At 42.6% G+C, this 20,137-nt stretch overlaps 1 protein-coding gene across 7 annotated transcripts in view; it reads left to right on the plus strand.

Annotated features, from left to right (window-relative positions):
* Positions 1 to 20,137, plus strand: part of NRP1 (neuropilin 1) — a 150,993-nt gene that overhangs the window by 94,967 nt on the left and 35,889 nt on the right. For all 7 annotated transcript variants that reach the window (XM_079910528.1, XM_079910531.1, XM_079910533.1 and 4 more), the window contains 2 exons: positions 12,510 to 12,665; positions 15,754 to 15,898. In XM_079910528.1, the coding sequence (XP_079766654.1) occupies positions 12,510 to 12,665; positions 15,754 to 15,898 (301 nt within the window). The remainder of the gene's footprint in view (positions 1 to 12,509; positions 12,666 to 15,753; positions 15,899 to 20,137) is intronic.

A 20,137-nucleotide genomic window follows, 5' to 3' on the forward strand; every position in this document is an offset into this window, starting at 1 on the left:
TTTCTAGAAACTCATCCTTGTGTTTGTTTTTGAAACCAAGCTTTTAGAAGGAGGGAGAAAAATTAAAGGCGTGACTTACTGCAAAACTAATAATAAACAAGCCATTTTGTTGGTGCTGAAATAGACAGATGCTGTCTGAGTACAGATGTGTGTTGATCTTGAGTCATTTAGAAATCTCCCCAGTACTGCAGATAATAAAACTTTATGGGGAGCATAGAACAACAGCTTTTGAAACAGAAATAGACCTTACCTGTACCTGTTTAATATTTTCTTGGTCTTTCAGGTTTAAAAATCTCTTTAAACTGCTGATAGATGGAAAGATGTATGTGTCCATAACTGAGGTTCTTGCACCTTGGAAAGGTGTTATGTTGCCTGGCCTCAATGCAGAATTAGTATTACTGCTTCTCCTACTGGGCTGCTTCTCAGAGACCATGAGACAAACACAAAGATCACAAAAGGCCTGAAACCTGCACTCAATTCCCAGCCACACAAAGCTACAATTCCAACATCGTATGAGGATCATATGTTAATTAGGTGAAAACTTGGAGACCTATAGTTAGTGAAATATTGATGTTGCTAATTTTTCAAAAATACAGAAGTGGTCTGAGAAAAGTCTACGATACCAGATACAGCCAATCCATAAATATCCTGTGGACGTCAGGATCCCAAATAAGTTGGCTCTAAAACACAAAGATTGAGAAGAGGTTGGAGAGCATGATAGATATGGCGAAAAATGATTTAAGCCTTGCTGCCCTTTGAGGTAACTTCTGGGAGGAGGGACGCTTCGTAAGTTAGTGAGAGGTCTTTTGAGAAATAAATAAAAAAGAATCCTTCACGTGGCATGGACCTGGCCAACAAAACTCATCATCCAGCAGACCTTCCCTGTAAGTGGTGAACTTTTCAAAGGACTGGAAATTTTGAGTAGTTTTAATATTTGCAGTTTAAACACCAAGATAAGAATAGTCATATTCCTCAATTAAGAGTACAAGTTTGGGGCTTCCCTGGTGGCGCAGCGGTTGAGAGTCCGCCTGCCGATGCAGGCGACACGGGTTTGTGCCCCGGACCCAGAGGATCCCACATGCCGCGGAGCGGCTGGGCCCGTGAGCCATGGCCGCTGAGCCTGTGCGTCCAGAGCCTGTGCTCCGCAACGGGAGAGGCCATAGCAGTGAGAGGCCCGCGTACCGCAAAAAAATAAAAATAAAAAAAAGAGTACAAGTTTGTTGCTCAAATGCTAACATTGGCTTAACAATGGGTAGCTGGCTTTATCTGGAAGAAAGGAGTTTCAGGTCTTGCCAGCAACGCTGAACTGACAGAGTGTTGAATTTAAACTCGGCAAATGTGTATTGAGCGTTTGCTAAGGATGAGATGCTGCAGGTCGGGCTAGGTGAATTTAAAGTTAAAGAGGGCTCTGTCCCTCTTTCAAACAAGTTACAACAATCTAGCTACTACAGGCAAAACCACACACACACACACACACACACACACACACACACTCCAATTATCCAAATGACTAAGGGAAAAAATATTAGGGTCACATTCTTATGTTTAATGTGTGTACCAATGCATCATTATGACTCTCATAAAACCAGGAAAAATAACTAAATGGGCTATGCATTGGTATTTTTGTTGGAGAGAAGAGGAGACCACGGCTTGGAATGGCTAATTAATTTGCTAAACATACTCCAGGTCGTTCTTTAATATCAAAGCCACAGAGGTGCTCCTGGGGCCTGTGCTTTTTTGCCGCCATGCGCTGCCTGCATCACCCAGGTATCTTTCCCTGTAGCCCTAGAGTTCATTGAGGATATTTAATGCAGCCAGTTCCCTCTATATTGAGATTTATCGTTTACTCGACTTTTTCCCTCACTGACGAGAGGGCAGGAATCTGGTAGCCTTCCCTCTCTTGCACCCAAGTATCTAGCACTTATTTGTGTGATAAAAGAAGAATCTCCAGCCACCAGCTTCCCTCCACAGTGCAAGGGATATTAGACACGGAAATACCCACCACCGGAAGCTCATGATCTCAACTCATGGCCCTCTCTTTAATTGTTTGAGGAGCAAACAGTGTGATTTCGACAGCAGTGTGGACTCCTCAAGAAAACATGCAGTTTTGATGCCATTTCATTGAGATGTTTTCTTTCAAACGTTGATATAAATCGAGGGTAGGGCTGGACAGTGTGCCCTGAGAGTCAGGAGAGAGGTATCTGGCTCACGCAGACTGAGGGTTAGGTCTTATTCCCAGGAATGCTTGGATTCTCAGAGGCAGTGAAAGCACACATTTTAGCAGAATTAGCTCAGCAGTGCAGTGCATGGTCATGAGCTGAAAGTTTAATTACAAATAAGATTGCATGGTCTCTCTGTCACCAGCCCAGCACTTCCTGGCCTGGACCCATGGATCCCATGAAGCCCTCTGCAAAGGGGGATGTGTGTTGGGGGCTAGGGATGGGGAGGACACTTTTCCCTGCTCTCTAAAGGACTTTTGCCAAGAGATACTAGACAGAAGGAGAATGTTCATCATATCAGATATTTTGAAATGCAGGAAATTGGCTGGGATTTTTTTTTCCTGTTCCTTCTGCCTTTAACTCATCAACCCTGACCCCTTCCACAGCCAAAATCTTATCCTATCCTATGAGGTCCAGTTTGAATGATTCAAATGACCTCTTTTCCATAAAGCCTGAACTTTCCCCTTGTGCATGTAATCGTCTTCTGGACCTCACAGCGCCTCATCTGTGGGCACGGTGGCCCTTCTTCTTTTCAGTCTGGTATTATCATTTTTCTCTGCATAGGCCTGCTTCCTTCCCGAGCCTGGCATACCATATATATCTATTGAATTTAATGGATTAAATGGTTTTATCTGAACCCTTGGCATCCTTCGGTTTACTTTAATTTCACACTTTCAGTTTAAGCGTCTACAATGCGTGAAGCACCATTATTGGGCTTTAAGACACATCCGTGTGGGCATGCACCCTGGCTCCGTGCATCGGTTTACAGTTTGCCCGAAATGTTTTTAATCATAAAAGCAAGAATAATAAATGCTTTATCTGCATGATACAGTCCTACTGAAATTATGTGTGGAGGTCATAAATTCTTCTGTTACGTTTTAAAATGGTTGTCATCCAGACCACCCTTTAGTCATTCTTCCATTACTGCGCCCCCTTTGTTTTAGCAGAGACAGACATCAGAAGCAGAGATCCGTTCACACAGTCTGCTTGATCTCACAGGATGTTGATCAATGCAGAGCAATTCCTGCCCATTAAGCCTTCTAACTAGGAGAATGCTCCCCTAGTTTTCATGAGTATTACAATAAACAGTTAATGGATGGAACCGAGAGTTACAGCAGAAGAGCCTAAGCCAGCCTGTGTCCTCCATGCAGGAGATGCTTGCTAAATCTTTGCTGACTGAATCTTCTAGCAAGAGCCCATGGTACAATGGTCCTATAGGCATTTGACTAGCTCTACATCATGTTTATGCATATCTGAGGCTGGTTACAATTTTTTTTAAAACTGTAGCATATTTATTTTTCTTTCTTAAGACATTTCCACTATGCGATTTTTACTACAGAGTTTGTAGGTTAAATTCTTAACCAGGTTTCTAGGGATTACATTTGTTCTGTTCTGAGTACTTATCCTCTTTCCAGATCAAAGTATTAGGCTCAGGTTTTCAATTTAGTGTAACTTACAAATAAGTATTCAAAAAATTTTAATAAAAATATTAAGTCCCTGAATCTTTTACCGCCCAGTAAGAACTCCTACGTATCTAAGTTGGAAGAGGGGACCATCTAAGTGTCATCCTCCTGACTGAGCTGTTAAAGTTTCTGAGGTCCCCATCTGCCAGTGAACATGGTGTTGAAGTAATGAAGGTTCTTCATTTTAAAGAAAAACAGAGTTTTCAGGTTGGCGTATGTCTTAAAAATGTACAACAATCTTTGCCAAAGCCTAGGCATTCGGTCAGCCTTTCTCTTTAACTCTACATAGAACTTTCCAATTGTCTTTGATGCTGATTACTTGTATCGCAGAGTCTATAGGAACCCCCATACGATCTCATTTTCTCCTCCTTTGTTATCAGAATACATTGTGTCCTGGTGTCCAGATTTTACAGGTTTATTGAGTAAGAGAGGAACTCAAATGGAATATTTGTTTTCTCTGAACACAATTATATCTGTTCTAGAAAATATAGAAGGGAAAAAGAAGCCCTCAGATTTTGCATGGAATATGTGAAGACCCCTCCCATATTTCTCTTAAATTGATGTCATCAGTGAAGCTGAGCGTTTTCCGGTGGGTGTCACAGTCCTGTTGCCCTGCTCTCAAAGGTCTTTGAAATGCTGCATCAGACACCCTGAGGAGATGTGGACCCGCCGTGCTCTCCTCCCAGAACAGTGTCCTCCTCTTCAAGTTCCATCTTCGTGGTTTCCACGTGGGAGTGATTTGGGTAGCTGGGTTCTGGAAATGTCTCTAGTTGAGATGCTGGTATTAACCTGCAGTACGGAGTCCCTTTCCTTTCCTCCTGCCGATGCCACTTGCCCGTTCTAACAACTTCAAGAGATCTTACTCTTCAGAAAGAACCACATGGCACTCCAGTTCCAAGAACATATCAGAATTAAATATTTCTTCTTTAATTTGTTGCTCCTGGTTTATGCCAAAAAATATTAATGTGAGAATGAAAGGATATGCCAACATCCAAAGGCAGTGGAGCCCCACAGCATAATCTCCTTTATCAGCCAAAGGAGACAGAGGTCAGCCCTTGTTTGAGGACTTCATTTGTCTTGTGCTTTCCTTGTTGTTCTTTTGCGCGAAGTACAGTGGCATCAGGGAAGCCAGGCTTTGCGCTGCATCTGGGCTGCACAGCCTTATCTAGTGTTATTCTAGCTGGTTGACTCAGGTCTTCGGAAAGGAAAATTCATCAGTTCATTCACTTGGGATTGTTTTACTATCAGCACAGGCTTTGTTGCAACCAGTAGTTTGCTTCCACCCAGGAAAATGCTTTCCTTTATGGAAAAAAAAATTAATTCAAGCAATTAAGACGAGAAGAGAAAATTGGTGAGGTTCTCCCTGCACTGCACTTTTCTTGCTCTTGGATATTTGTATTCTTTACCAGAATTTTTAAATCTTTTCTCATTATCTTTTGCTAAAAATGATCTGTCACCACTGTCTTGTTTTTCAACAGCATGAGTGACTCCTTTGCAAAATTTGGCTTTCCAGTAGTCCATGTAAACGTTAAACGGAGTGAAAGTAATCATAAATGGTTTCATATTCTCGATAATTATACAAATATGTAATTTCCAGAAAGAATAACTCTAAGATTTAATTTTTGTTCACTAAGAAATTCTAAATTACCTTTTGATAATTGTGCTTTTTAAGATAGGAATTGAGGAAGAGCATGGGTGTAGTGGCATATACATGGGCCACCAGTCTGATCGGGGGTAAGTCCTGGCTTAATCACTGACAAGTTACGTGACTCTGAGCAAGGTTCACACATCACTTTGTTCTCAGTTCCTTGTATGATTGTTAAGAGTTGAAAAGATAATGTATATAAATTTAGCCCTTAATAAAATGTCTGACACATAGGGGTTGCCTTATGAATTTTCTATATATAATAGTAATTTTAGCCATCCGTGTTTTTTCTATGTAATACAGTAATCATGAAAAATACATAAAGAGAGAATTATGTCACCAACTATAAAATGGTTGTATTCCTACTGGCAACTATAAGAAGTCCAAGATCCTAAGTCAAGGAACATGATGATCAGGTGCTGTGAATTAAGCCCCCAGATCCTGGAACAGCATGATGTTCAGATGCTTAGGCGTTATCAGAAAGCACGTGTGTTATCTAAGGAAATGAGACAATTGCTTAAAAATATTTTCTTTAGCTTGTAGTGTCTAGTGATGAATTAAACAGCTCTTTGAGTCATCAGAGATGCTCTAAAAAGAATCCGACACACTCCACCTCCCCCCACCAAGAAAGTATTTTTCCTGTTTTTAATCAGACTCCAGTTCTTTGTCCTTTATTTTTTCAGGCTCTTGTACTGACCTGTCTTGGGAATGTTAAAAGCCTGGAAACACTCCCTTGTCAATGCTTGCTCCATGGGCAGTATTTTATTGAGCAAGACAGATTTTTCATTTTAGAAATGAGACTTTGCACATTACGACGTTACCAATAGCTAGTTGTGTATTATTATAGGAAGCGATGATGTCTATTTCATGGCTGGCAGGCTGCATGCTGGTATTTAACCAGCCGTTTGCAGAGGTTTGCTTCACGATGTACCTCACGATGCTAAAACGTGCCCTTTGTCCTCCAGTGATTCCCAGTAAAATGTGTATCTCTCCTGGCTTCTGTTTATCTGGGGATTGTGTTTCCTGTCATTACTAAGACAATGCCATGGCCGTAAAGTGCATGTAGGTTAATACCTGTAGACATCTTACAACGAAGAGGGAGTTGGAGGTGGACAGTTCACCCCACAGGAGCTGTAGGACACCATCCCCTGCCCCCCAGAAGGGGATGAAGACAGCTGTTTTCTTCTACTGGTGTGCCTCTCCCCACCCGGGATGAAAGTTGCGCTTTCCTCCTCTGTGCCTGATGTCTAGCTATGTCTTCTCTTTGTGTGGGGAGCACAGTGAAGATAAGATGTAGGTAGACATTCTACCAGCAGTGTTAGGCTTTTATATTTATATTGGAAACAGGATGTCGTATGGGGTCACTTCTGCTAACAGTGATAAGCTAACTCAGAGTGGCCACTTGAACTCAAAAGGAGTTTGGTAAACTTCCGTCAAATTGCCTACAGACCATCAGATAAGTACCAGATGTTTATGTTTGTCACACACACGGAGTGAAACGTTCCACAGTTTCAGTGAATGCAGTTGACGTTCAGCTCTGTGCTACCCGCCCCCCCCCGCATCCTCCCACCCCATCGCCATCACCCTTAATGTTAAACAGAAAGTACATCAAACTCAGATGTGAAATCACACCCATCTTCCAATTAAAAATAAAGCAGCTGTGAAATAATGAATGACATTCTTTCAAAATAAGAAAATAGTGATGGGAGCAGAGCTGATTGGATTTAGGGAAAGCATGTGGCCTCTACCGCTGCGGAGCACAGGCTCCGGATGCGCAGGCTCAGCGGCCATAGCTCACGGGCCCAGCCGCTCCGTGGCATGTGGGATCTTCCCGGACCGGGGCACGAACCCGTGTCGCCTGCATCGGCAGGCGGACTCTCAACCACTGCACCACCAGCGAAGCCCCACGTGTGTCTGAATTTTTAGGAGAAGAAGGGAAATATTGTTTAGGATGATGAACCCTCCAAAATACAGAGGGCTACCATTATGTAGAACTGCTCGGGGTTGTGTCTTTGTCTCTCCAGCTGCCTGTCTTGGGTCGCCAATCTTGTCTACTGGATGTGAGGTTGGTGAGAGCTCATCAGATTCAGAAAGCTAGCCCACCGAGAGGATGGCTGGATTTTGAATGGTGGTCGTGACAACTGATTCTTTTGGCCTCCGAATGAGCAGAGCACGGTAGTCTTTAGAGATCAATCCATTTCTTGACAAATAGTGTCTCTAGCGGTGAGGGAAACATGGTAGGTTGTCTAGTGATGTTATTTCATTCATTCATTTCCTCCCCATTGCCTCTGCCCTTCCTGTTCCCCCTTCTCCCTAGAACAGCCTTTCCCTTTTTATCCACTTGTGAGCTCCTACTGTGCATCTTTCAGTAGGTGTCTTAGACATCAAAGTCAGCTGTGAGATGTGTCCAATCCCCCTACCTCTCCTTCCCCCGTGCATTGCCCCGTCCTGTAATCTTGTGTTTGTGTCTCCCATTCTTGCTGCTCTTTGTATCCTCACCACTTAATACAGAACTTAGTGGAAACGCAGTACTAAGTGTCCACTGGATGAATGTCAGTCAAGGTGAGTAGAAGTGTTCACAGGCGGCCGACTGATTAAATAGATGACGCTACGGTCAGACCATAGAATACCATGCAGCCATTGAAATTGATGATGTAGAAAAATACTTCTGGCATGGAAATATATCCATAAAACTAAACGAAAAGCAGGATATCGAACATAGAGGTAATACGACCTCATTTTTACAATAACAAAACATACACATGATGGTTACATATATTTTGCATAAGGAAATAGAACTCTGGAAGGCTATTATCAGCCTTTATTTCCTATTGGTGGTCTTATGAAGATTTTAATTTCTCCTTTAATCTCTTCTGCATCTTATGAATTTTCAATAGACATCTATCACTTTTCTATATAGAAAAGCAGATATTCCTTAAAAGAAATCGTAAAAGTCTGGATGGAAGTAGAGGAAAAACACAGTATGATGAATTGACAGATGGAGACCTGAGCTTTGCACTAAACATCTTGGAGTCAGAAGTGCCTTATTCTGCCCATCAGACCAAAAAGAGGAAATAGTCATTTGCAGTCAAAAAAAAGAGGAAAATGTTCTTTTAAGTTGACAAAACTTTACATGTGAAGGCACAAAGACAGAAAAGGCATATCTTGTGTTAGGAAGCATAAATACTTTATGCGGCTGGAAGATACGGTTGGAGGGAGGTAGATGCAGCAGGTGAGACTAAAACAGCAGGTAGATCGAGGCCAATGTCATGATTAGCAGAGATGGCTTCAGCCCTGGGAAAGGTATAAACACCCAGGTGTTAAGTCCCTCTGAGTCTCCTGACAGATACCTGTGGTGTGAGCAGTTGGGCTTCTGAGGCTGAGAGTTATCTATCTCCTCCCAAACTCTCTCAGGCGCTGAGGGTCTCTGTTAGGGCATTCCACAAAGGTCCCCAGGGAGAAAGGACTTAAAAGAACCTCTGTGGTGTTGCCAGTGAGCGTCTCCACAGTGCTGGTCTGTGTCTTGGTAGAGTTCTGGGTACCATTCAGTTTTTTGTATTGTTTTTCTTTGCGGTACACGGGCCTCTCACTGTTGTGGCCTCTCCCGCTGCGGAGCACAGGCTCCGGACGCGCAGGCTCAGCGGCCATGGCTCATGGGCCCAGCCGCTCCGCGGCATGTGGGATCTTCCCGGACCGGGATACGAACCCGCGTTCCCCTGCATCAGCAGGCGGACTCTCAACCACTGTGCCACCAGGGAAGCCCGCCATTCACTTTTAATTGCAGTCGTTCAAGTCCCAGTCCTAATCATTTGGTGAGGTTGTCATTCATCCTTTCTAAACCCAGTAGTAGTAATGTTAGGAAGAAAAATGAAATGAAATTTCAGGTATCCCAGCACAGTGAGCAAGAGAATCTGCAGAGTTTTAAAGCACAACAGGAAACCTTATGCAATTACAAGGGGAGGTTGTGAATGCATTTCATTGCTGTTGAAAAAAGAAAATACCTTTTCTTCTTTACGAGTGATTCATACGTATGCTTTGGGGCCTTTCAGTCTGGGACTTTCATGTGTTTTCATGTCGTTTCATGTGTTGGCACCCGGTTAATTTCAGTCAATGGCTCCTTCCTTTCAAGTTAGTTGTTTCTAGTGCCTAGGATTCTTCTAGTTGACCACCAGTTAACTTCTTTCTTACCTAGCAACTAAATCTTACCCTGAGAACAAAATTTTAAAAATAGAAGTACAGCCAGGGAATGAAGTTCTGGAGTTATTTCCAGTCAGCCTAAGCTGCATATACACTCATGGGAATTTAAGCGTTTCCAAACTGAAGAGCCATTTGTAGGTTTGACAGCAAGAGTTTATTTGCACAGCTCTACTTCATGCCCCCTTGGATGTCAAGGTTTTAAGGACCCTTCAGGTTGAAAGTGGATTCGGTATTAGGCATGAGGGCATGACTCAGTGGACAGTCAGCAAAGCACTAAGTGTCTGAGATCATCTGAAAACAGTTGAAAAAGTTCCGTGCAGCCATGTCTAGAGTACCCATTAACTTTTAGAGTACCCTGCAACTTTCAAGTTGCAGCAGTAGGAAATCAGAGTTTTTGCAGCAACCTGAAATCATCTGGTTATTTGTCCAGAATAGAGTTAGGTTTGGGCTTGCCAGATAACATCGAGAAAAGAACACCCAGTTAAATTTGAATTTCAAGTAAGCAATGAACCTGTTGTTAGTATGTCCCAAATATTGCATGGGACATACTTATACGAAAAACATTTGTTGTTTATCTGAAATTCAAATTTAACTGAATAGCTTGCATTTTTGTTGGCGAAATCTGGGAAACGTGGACTGCCTCCGTTTTTTGAAATTTGTACACAAATTCATACAAAGTACTAGTATTCACTTTTGGAATAAATGCAAATTCCAGTTAACAAGTATAGGCACTTGATAAAATACATTGGACAAATACTTATTTGTAAAATTAAGATTTAGAACAGCCACCATTATTATCTTAAAATATTTATTGCTATTAAAGGCTTGCTCTTTTTTCTTTTAAATCTGGTGAAAGCATTTATAGCCTAGACTTTACATCTTAAAATTCAGGAAAATGAAATAAAGATTGTTTTACATTGAATGGTATCCCCTTCCTTTCTAGATGAAATCTCCTATTGTTGAATTGTGTTAAGTTCAAGTTGGCTTCTCTGTGGCAGGGACATTGCTGTTTTTCCTGGATGTAAGTCTTGGTTCAGTTTTGAAGGAATTGGCAACCTGTTGATTTAACTACTCCAAGGGCCTTCAGGAAAAGCAATTCGTGGAAGACAATAGCCGTTCTTCACAAGGCAGGCTGTACATAAAATGGAAATTCTTTAGCTGTTCATGACCCATGGGCACTAGAGGGTTAATTGAAATATTGTTTTCAGAAAATTGGGTTGTCATCTAGCAACTGGAAAGCAGGATTCAGAAGTTGTGGTTGGGGGGTGTGTGCTTAGGGCTTTTGGGGGGTTTTGTTTTTTGGCTTTTGTCGCTGTTTTCAGGGAAAAGAGCCTCTTACTAGTGAATATAATATACGGTTGAAATATCTTGTTACTCTTTTTTTTTTTTTTTTTTTTTTTTTGCGGTACGCGGGCCTCTCACTGTTGTGGCCTCTCCCGTTGCGGAGCACAGGCTCCGGACGCACAGGCTCAGTGGCCATGGCTCACGGGCCCAGCCGCTCCGCGGCATGTGGGATCCTCCCGGACCAGGGCACGAACCCGTGTCCCCTGCATTGGCAGGCGGACTCTCAACCACTGCGCCACCAGGGAAGCCCCTCTTGTTACTCTTAATCAGTTGTAACATGCAATTACTTTTTGTGTCCTTTACAAAATATTTGCCAAATATTTATGCTTCATTTCTTTAAAATCTCTGTATTATACAGAAATCCAATAAATAGAGGACATAGTAGAGGAAAACAATTTTATAGGAATAATCAAATGTATTCATAAAAGGAAAATATTTCTAATATAGAGAAACTGGTAATGATTTTTGTTTTAAGATGATTCTTGGTTATTAACAATGGAAATAAGGCAAGTTAAAGAAAAAATACCTATTTCACTTTTCTGAAAGCATGGAGTCCTAGGAAGTCGGAGAGGGAAGGGGTCTTCCGGGTTATCTGGTCCAACTCGTTCATTTTACAAATGAAGAACTAGAAGCCTAAAGATGAAGTGACTTGTCAGAGGCCCTATAGAGCAAACTCAAGGCAGAGCTGGTACTGGAAACTTGAGGGCCTGATCTCTGTCCTTCCCATTCACATCACAGGGCCATGGGAACAACTCAAGCCACTGCAGACCTCTGGGATGCAATCAGGGACCTCGGGCTTTGGTCACCCTCTGGTCATCACTACTGTGGTGCCCTCCAGGTGGCCCAGCCGTCAGGGGTGTGAGAAAGTCTAGTGAGGGATGAAGGTAAGGCCATTGCGCTGAGGAACATCTCCCCTGGAAACTCACCAGAGGAAGCTTGTTAAGTCTTAGCTGTTGTCCCACAGAGGCATCGTTCCTTCCCAGATTGATGCCTGGGAATCCTTCTGCCTCTCAAGCTGAACTACAGGGAGAGATACGGAAAAGGAAGAAATTTAGATGGATCAAAAATCCTAACTTTGCCCTCCTTCCCTCGACTCCATTCCAGATTATAAATCTATGGCCCATTTCTCAACCCGCAGTACACACAAGTGCTTTCAGAGTCAGGATCGTTCTGATCCACATTCTGTTTGGAAAGGGGTAGGATGCTGCAGAGGGATGGGAAGTGGGATCATGTTAGACTCAAGTTCTAGTCCAGGCCTCTCTGTATCCAGTATGTGAGCTTATCTTGTTTGTCTTGATTTTCTATTTGTAAAATGACATCTATTAACGTGCTGTTTAGAAAGTATTGTGAATCTCTTAGAAAATACAGTAACACGATATTGAACCCAGTTTTCTCTTTTGTACCAAGGATCAAGCAATCTTGGTGGCAACGATGAGAAAGGTCTCTTTTTTGGCCATTGCCAACCTAGGGCAGCTGCTGTCTTATCATATTGGAGGCTTTCTTGGGGGTGTTGATGCCGATGGAATTAGGGTTTGTTGATCCCAGGTGGATGAAAACTACACCATGGTACCCACAGGAAAAGATGCTCACATTCCGGACATACAAGGATGGGCAACTGACAAAGCTGGTATTGTCTTGTAGGTAGACCTGGGCCTTCTGCGCTTTGTCACTGCTGTCGGGACACAGGGAGCTATTTCAAAGGAAACCAAGAAGAAATACTATGTCAAGACATACAGAATAGACATTAGCTCCAACGGGGAAGACTGGATCACCATAAAAGAAGGAAATAAACCTGTTGTAAGTTTCCCTTCCACCTCCCCCAGCAATCGGGTCTTTGAAGTGGATGATCAATTTTCACTTGTTTGTTTGGGAGCTTGCTGTCTTGCCTGGTTTATTTTCGCATTGATTTAAAATGAAAAGTGCAATTAGAGGTTTAAATCTGACCAAGGGGTCTCATGTTCCCAGATCCAGAAGCCAAAAGGAAATTATATGGATGTTTCCAAGAAAAGTCAATACCGGCCAAATTAAGTCAAACTCAAGAATCACTTTAAACCTCCCGCGGGGACACAGACTATGCACAGGATAAACACTGTCCTCTTAGAACCTCTGGAGTTGTTTTGTTTTGTCTTTCTGCCTGCGTTTCCTCATTCTCTTTCCTAGATTGATCCTTTCTTCCTCTCTGTAATGGGCTGGTTTTAGAAGACTCCTTTTTATCTACCCTCTGTGGCTCACAAACTAATTTACAAGTGTGTTTGGCTGCTTCTGTGCGCATGAGCAGAACTACAGGTGTCCCCTCAGATCCCACGAGCCACACACCACCTCCTCACTACTTTGCTGTGGAGGAGGCCGCACCATGCCCTGCGCCCCGGGCACTCTGCTCTGAATATTTGGAACTGAGATGTTTTTCTCAGCCTGCTGTTTATTTGAAGTTGTACTTGCTCCGATTTACTAATCAAAAGATTTTGGAGAACTCATGCTTGCTGTCTCCCCAAAATTAAAAGCTTGCCCTGGAGGCCGAGTGAAATGCACAGAATTGGTGAGGATAGTAGCAAAGATCCAGGTAGCCTGGAATCCTGGGTTTGGGAAGAGACCAATTACCATGTCCTTGTCTCCATCTGGGGCATCCCTGGCCTTGATTTTCTCCTTCTGGGTCTGAAACTGAGAAAAGCCTCCTGGGTGTGAAGTGAAAGGCCTATAAGTACGCTTTGATTAGCTGCAAAGCCCTCGCTGTCCCTTAGGGCAGGCGGGAAGGCCGAAGACAGGGATGCAGCTGCTCTGTGAACAGACCAGCGCAAGGCCGCTGTCTAGCCCCAGAGGATGTGGAATAGATCCTCCATCTGGGGAAGAAAAACCCTCATAGTCATCATTGGTGGAGATCTAGTGAGTAAATTTTGACCCTGAGTGTAATGACTTATTCTTGTTTTGGAGTCGTTTTTTGAAGGCATGCTTTAGTTTCAAACAAACGAGAAAACACTAATGCCAAGGACACAGCAACATACAGAAGAACCCGGAGAGAGTAGGGAGGGCTGACCCCAGCTTTCAGGCCATCTCTTTAATCAATGAGCACTGTCTCTCCAAGACACGCTTCTCAGCAGTGGTCCGCGTGGCCCGGATGTGGGTGTGGGGAGCACACGAGGGCCATAGGGGCATCTGACATGCACACAGCTCACTCCTGGTCCATGATCTGGGTCACCTTGGCACACAGAGGGCCTTCCAGAGTAGGAGGCAGAAAGAATAAAGGGTCAGCAAAGACCTGGCATGTGTCTGCACCCTTTCACCGAACCCGAATGAAATCCCCACATCCACCCGGAGTCCAGCTCTCGTTGCCCACCTGCCTTTCACTACTTTGGGGCCTTTCAGGCACACCCCCTGCCGTGCTTTCCTCAGAGAGAGTTGGCTTACGTACCTCAGCAACAGCGGCCTTCGACCACCAGCATTCCAGCAGCCCTCTTTCTGTTGGTGGCATGTGTGTCCTTACCTGGTTTTCAGCAAATATAAAATGCCTTCAGGGTGAACCAGACTGTGGTCCCTCCCTGAGGTGGATCCACTGGCCCTTGAAACACTGATTTGGGAAGCTCTGCTCGTTCAGGCATGTCCCCATTATTCATCGTCACACAAAAATGCTTCCACACAGATTGTTTCCGAGAGAGATTTGCTGAAGTAAGACAGAAATCTAAAGGCTATCACAGGCTGGGATAAATTCGATATTAAATCATCTCAGGAGAGGGATCCGGCTAACAGCCGACTGAGTAAAGCATTTGACCACCTCCCATGGAGCAGGCCTCATGGGCTAAATGGAGTAAGAACTCCGGGCTGACTCTCCTAAGCGCCTTCTCCCAGGGGAACGGTGGTCCTCCTCCTCCTCCTCCTCCTCCTAGGACTCATCTGGGAAGGTGGGTGGGAGTCTGTGCACCTCTGATGGCCCAGGGATGCTCTAGCTACACAAGGCCTGTGACTGAGACATGGTTCTTTTACACAGCTCTCCCCACCCAGAGCTGGAGTAAAATCCAGGGGAGTGGAGGCTTTCAGTCCCATCTGAGACTGGTCGAGTGCCGGAGGGTTCCACGTGGCAGACAGTCCCCGTTCCTCAGAGATCTCACTGGAGGACACTGCCGTGGCGCCGTGCCCAGGCTGAGTGCCTCCGACAGACACTTGTGGGAAACCGGTTCGTGACTGGCACTCATTACATCTGCAGTTACATGCCTCATCTTTCTTAGAATAAAATGACTCATTTTTGAAACTAGAAACAGAAGCCCTGGGAAAACTGATTCTCCATTACATATCATTTATAACTCAGTTTTGATTTTGACCACTAACACATAATTTTACCAATAACTGAAAAAGATTAAAGTCTTTCATAAACGTCAGGGATAAGATCTTCCATCAAGAAATGAAGTTAAAAGGGAGGAAACTCCCTGACCTCCTGCTGAACATAACCTAGAATTTTCAAAAAGTCAGACCCTACGTTGAACTCAAAAAGCACTCCTTTGAGGGGTTCCTGGGAAAGTACAATAGTGAGAGTTCCCAAGAATTGTCTACAGTATTCTGTAAGTCCTTCTGATAATGTTAATAATTTTCCCACTTTTTTAGATAATAGCATAGTATTCTATAACAAATGCTATCCTTATAATAGTACCTTTGGAGGCTCTATCCTTTCAGAAAATTGAATAGATGATTAGGACAACATTCTATATTAGACACAATTCTTTCTGATTGCCATTATTTGGAAAAATAACATGACAAATTATTAACACTACCTCAACCACGGTAAACAGTGAGGAAATTGTAAATAATTTGACAAGCACTGGTGAAAACATATTTCTGGATTTGTTTTCAGACAATCCAAAATGTCTGCTATTAAAGGGCCCTTCCTTTTTCCATCTAGATCTTTCAGGGAAACACCAACCCCACAGATGTTGTGATTGGAGTTTTCCCCAAACCCCTGATAACTCGATTTGTCCGAATGAAACCTATGACTTGGGAAACTGGTATATCTATGAGATTTGAAGTCTATGGCTGCAAGATAACAGGTAAGATTGAAGATCACCTGGGTTTGATTTATGTAAACTTTTAAATATTGGGAGAGTCATTTGGTGTAAATGGGGTTGGTCATTTTCATTTGATAGTTAAGAGCATACGCTTTGGATTTAGACAAAAGTGAGTTCAAAGCCTCCTTGTACTACTCGCTGGCTTATTTCTTTGGGCAGTTTATGACCTTTCAAAGCCTTAGTTATCTCACCTGGAAAACAGGGTTGTTGTGATAACGGATCAGCTAGTGGATACGAAGCATTTACACAGCCTGACGAGTGGTGGGTATTTACTAAGTGGTGCTTTTCCGCTAGACGGCAAGCTCCAGGAAGGCAGGTAAAGCTCCAAGAAGGCAGATACCTTCCCCGTCATCCTCTGTCTCCTCGGTACTCGGCACACTGACTGCTACTTAGTAGATTTACAATAAATAACTGTTGCGTGAAATGTTCTTCACCTGCTTTGTCTTTTTACTTTTGCTTCTAATTTACATATATATTTTTTAATTGAAACATAGTTGATTTACAATGTTATATTAGTTTGAGGTGTACATCATAGTGATTTGATATTTTTGTAGATTATACTCCATTTAAAGTTATTACAAAAGATTGGTTATATTCCTGTGCTATATATTATATCCCTGCATCTTACTTGTTTTTGTTTTGTTTTTTAACTTTTTATTTTACACTGGAGTATATCCAGTTAACAATGTTGTGATAGTTTCAGCCAAAGCAACTCAACCATACATATACATGTATCCATTCTCCCCCAGACTCCCCTCCCATCCAGCCTGCCACTTAACAGTGAGGAGAGTTCCCTGTGCTATACAGTAGGTCCTTGTTGCTTATCCTTTTTAAATATAGCAGCGTGTACATGTCAATTCCAAACTCCCTAACTTTCTCTTCCCTCCACCCTTCCCCGCCAGTAACCATAGTTCATTCTCTAAGTCTGTGAGTCCGTTTCTGTTTTGTAAATACGTTCATTTGTATCATTTCTTTTTAGATCCTACATATAAGCAATATCATACAATATTTCCCTTTCTCTGTCTGACTTACCTGTCTTTTTAATTTTGAGGTCTGGAGGTGGCCTCATCAGCTGTAGCTGTTCAGGAGGAGTTTAATTTACCAGAATTTCTCCTTTTACTCACTTAACTGCCCTGACAACTTTCTCCTAGGCTTTGGCTCAATGTATGTCTATCTTTTGTTGAATGAATATGCTAACATTAGAAATCAATTTGTCAGTATTTCTCGTTTTTGAGTTTGTTTCTTCTGACGTTAAAAGAACTTTAAAAGTCTCTGTTAAATTTGGAACAAGTAGGTGGATTATATCCACTTGAGAGGCGAAGATGAGGTACTGGGCGATTAAGTGGCGAAAAAGATAGGCAGGTACCGAGCAGGGAGTAAAAGAAGGTCCTGTTATTCTCACTGTGTTTCTATGGCGACCAGTACTGCTCTTACTTGTCCATTGATCTTCTTGTACAACCACTCTGTATTCTGAAGTAAGTAGCAGTCACATTAGAATTCCTTTCCATTTAAGTAAATACACTGCAAATTTTTCATTAAAAAAAAAAAGTACAGTGTAACCTCCATAGTAAGCTTAAAACTTCAAAGACAGAATCGGTAACTGATTCACCAAAAAGTAATTAAAAGTGAACAATGTTTAAAGATCTGAGAACTGGGACTTCCCTGGTGGTGCAGTGGTTAAGAATCCGCCTGCCAATGCAGGGGACAGGGGTTCGAGCCCTGGTCTGGGAAGATCCCATATCTAGCAGCTAGAGAAAGCCCGAGCACAGCAACGAAGACCCAACGCAGCCAAAAATAAATAAATAAATTTATTTTTTAAAAAATCTGCGAACTATCTTTCATATAACGTTAGTATACATATTAAGGGCGTTTAACTTCTCATTGCATGAATGCCAACACTATTGTTTTTATTTTTATCCTCTTAAGTATAATTATTTTTAGAGAAGGAAACTATTGACTTTTGAAGGAAAAAAAAAGATCACCTGGGCAGTTTTCCATGAAATTACAAGCAATTTGAAAAAGAGCTAATGAAGGAGGAAAAAAAAAACATTTGTTTACAGTACAGTTCGTTTTGGAAAGTGAAAACTGACCTTTGATTTCTTCCCCAAATTTTATTTATTTCCATCCTAGAGACAGACTTGTTTATTGTTTTAGGATCTAAGCATTTAGAAAGTTCAAGTCCTTAGAGGCAGGAATTGGGTGGAGAAGGGCTTGGAGGGACAAAAGGGCTTTATTCCTTTTTTTTTTATTTATTTTTTATTTATTTATTTTTGGCTGCGTTGGGTCTTCGTTGCTGTGCGCTGGCTTTCTCTAGCTGTGGCGAGCGGGGGCTGCTCTTCATTGTGGTGCACAGAATTCTCATTGCAGTGGCTTCTCTTGTTACGGAGCACAGGCTCTAGGCACACGGGCTTCAGTAGTTGCGGCACGCAGGCTCAGTAGTTGTGGCTCGCAGGCTCTAGAGCGCAGGCTCAGTAGTTGTAGCACACGGGCTTAGCTGCTCTGTGGCATGTAGGATCTTCCTGGACCAGGTGTCCCCTGCGTTGGCAGGCAGATTCTTAACCACTGCGCCACCAGGGGAGTCCCACCTTGGCTTTATTCTTGATCAGCAGTTGCATGAAAGTTCTAGGTCATTTTCAGAGCATTACAAATGTGAGAGACTACCCATAAATTCATAGAAACAAGGCCATCTGAGGGCAGGGTGGAAATTTCTGGTCCATTCCTCCCACCTAATTTCACGTCACTGTACCAGAAAAAAAGAAGTAAACTTCATAAAGACTCCAAATGCGTTAGTGTGAATTCTGAATTTCTGGCTCTCCTTTTAATTAAACAAAATCCTTGTTTAAGCCTGAACTGCCCTTTCTCATTTTCACAAGGATTTTCCTGAAAGGTAATTCTAGGCGTATGAGTCTTTACAGGTAAACAAGGCAAATAATTTACTGGATTTTTAAAAATAGTTAAATGACCTAGTTATCTAAACAGAGGTCTAAAATACCATGTTTTGATATTTTCACATCTATTCTATTTTACAGTTACTTTAACTAGCTATCTTTTTTCAAATTGCATACTGCTGCTGTCTTAATCACGACCCCTAATATATTTTAGACACTTCCTAGTAAGATCTTTTTAGTAAGATCGCTACAACTGCCAAATAACTGATCAAAGCAGGTTTTGGGAGAGGCCAGTGTGTCATAACGATGGTCACACAGAAAGAAGGTGTGCAGACATATCCAGGCTTTGCTCTGGGCTGTCCATTTAGTGAATGAGTGACCATGGACAAGACCCTCAGTCCCTCTTATCTCCATCTCCTTGTCAGTCAGTAGATCTCCATCTCCTTGATTCAGCTGTAATGAAGATTTAAGTGAAAGGATTTTATAACGCTTGGCTTAGAGTAAATGCTCACTAAATGGTACCCAGTAAATTAAACAGTTCATGGTACTCAATAAATTGAACCTAGAATAGGCCCCAGCAAACAGAGCCCCTAATGAGACAATGGTATCAGTGTTTTCTTCTTTTTTTTTTTGTTTTTTGGGGCTTTTGTTTGTTTGTTTGTTTGTTTGCGGTACGCGGGCCTCTCACTGTTGTGGCCTCTCACGTTGTGGAGCACAGGCTCTGGACACGCAGGCTCAGCGGCCATGGCTCATGGACCTAGCTGCTCCACGGCATGTGGGATCTTCCCGGACTGGGACACGAACCCGTGTCCCCTGCATTGGCAGGTGGACTCTCAACCACTGCGCCACCAGGGAAGCCCTCCGTGTTTTCTTCTTAATTACCAGAGTAGATAATTTTCATCTTTTAGAGGCCATGGTCCCCTCCGTGGAGACCAATGAAAGAAATACAAGACTGCAGGTTCACTGGGGGTCTGGAAGATGCATGAAAGCAGGAGCCATGTTTATCTTCTTTTCCTTGCATCCTGTGTGCCTGGAACAAAATATGTGCCCAATACACTTATTTTTTTAATGAATGAATGAACTGCAGTTTTATCCATTTCTTACGATAAACAAGTGACTGGATTGCAAAATTTTACCCTTTCCGCTTGAGTGGGCAAGCCCCAACTCAATCTGGATTTTTTTAAAAGAAACTGTTGAATTAAAAGTTACCATGAGAACACATCACTTGAATCCAAAGTCTCCAGAGCCCACAAGTTTTAAAGCAATTTTTCCATTCAGAAATTATTTTTTAGAAATACAGCAATCCTGGAATTACCAGAGGATATAATGGTGG

Source organism: Stenella coeruleoalba (genome assembly GCF_951394435.1).
Source record: "Stenella coeruleoalba genome assembly, chromosome: 2".
NCBI lineage: Eukaryota > Metazoa > Chordata > Mammalia > Artiodactyla > Delphinidae > Stenella > Stenella coeruleoalba.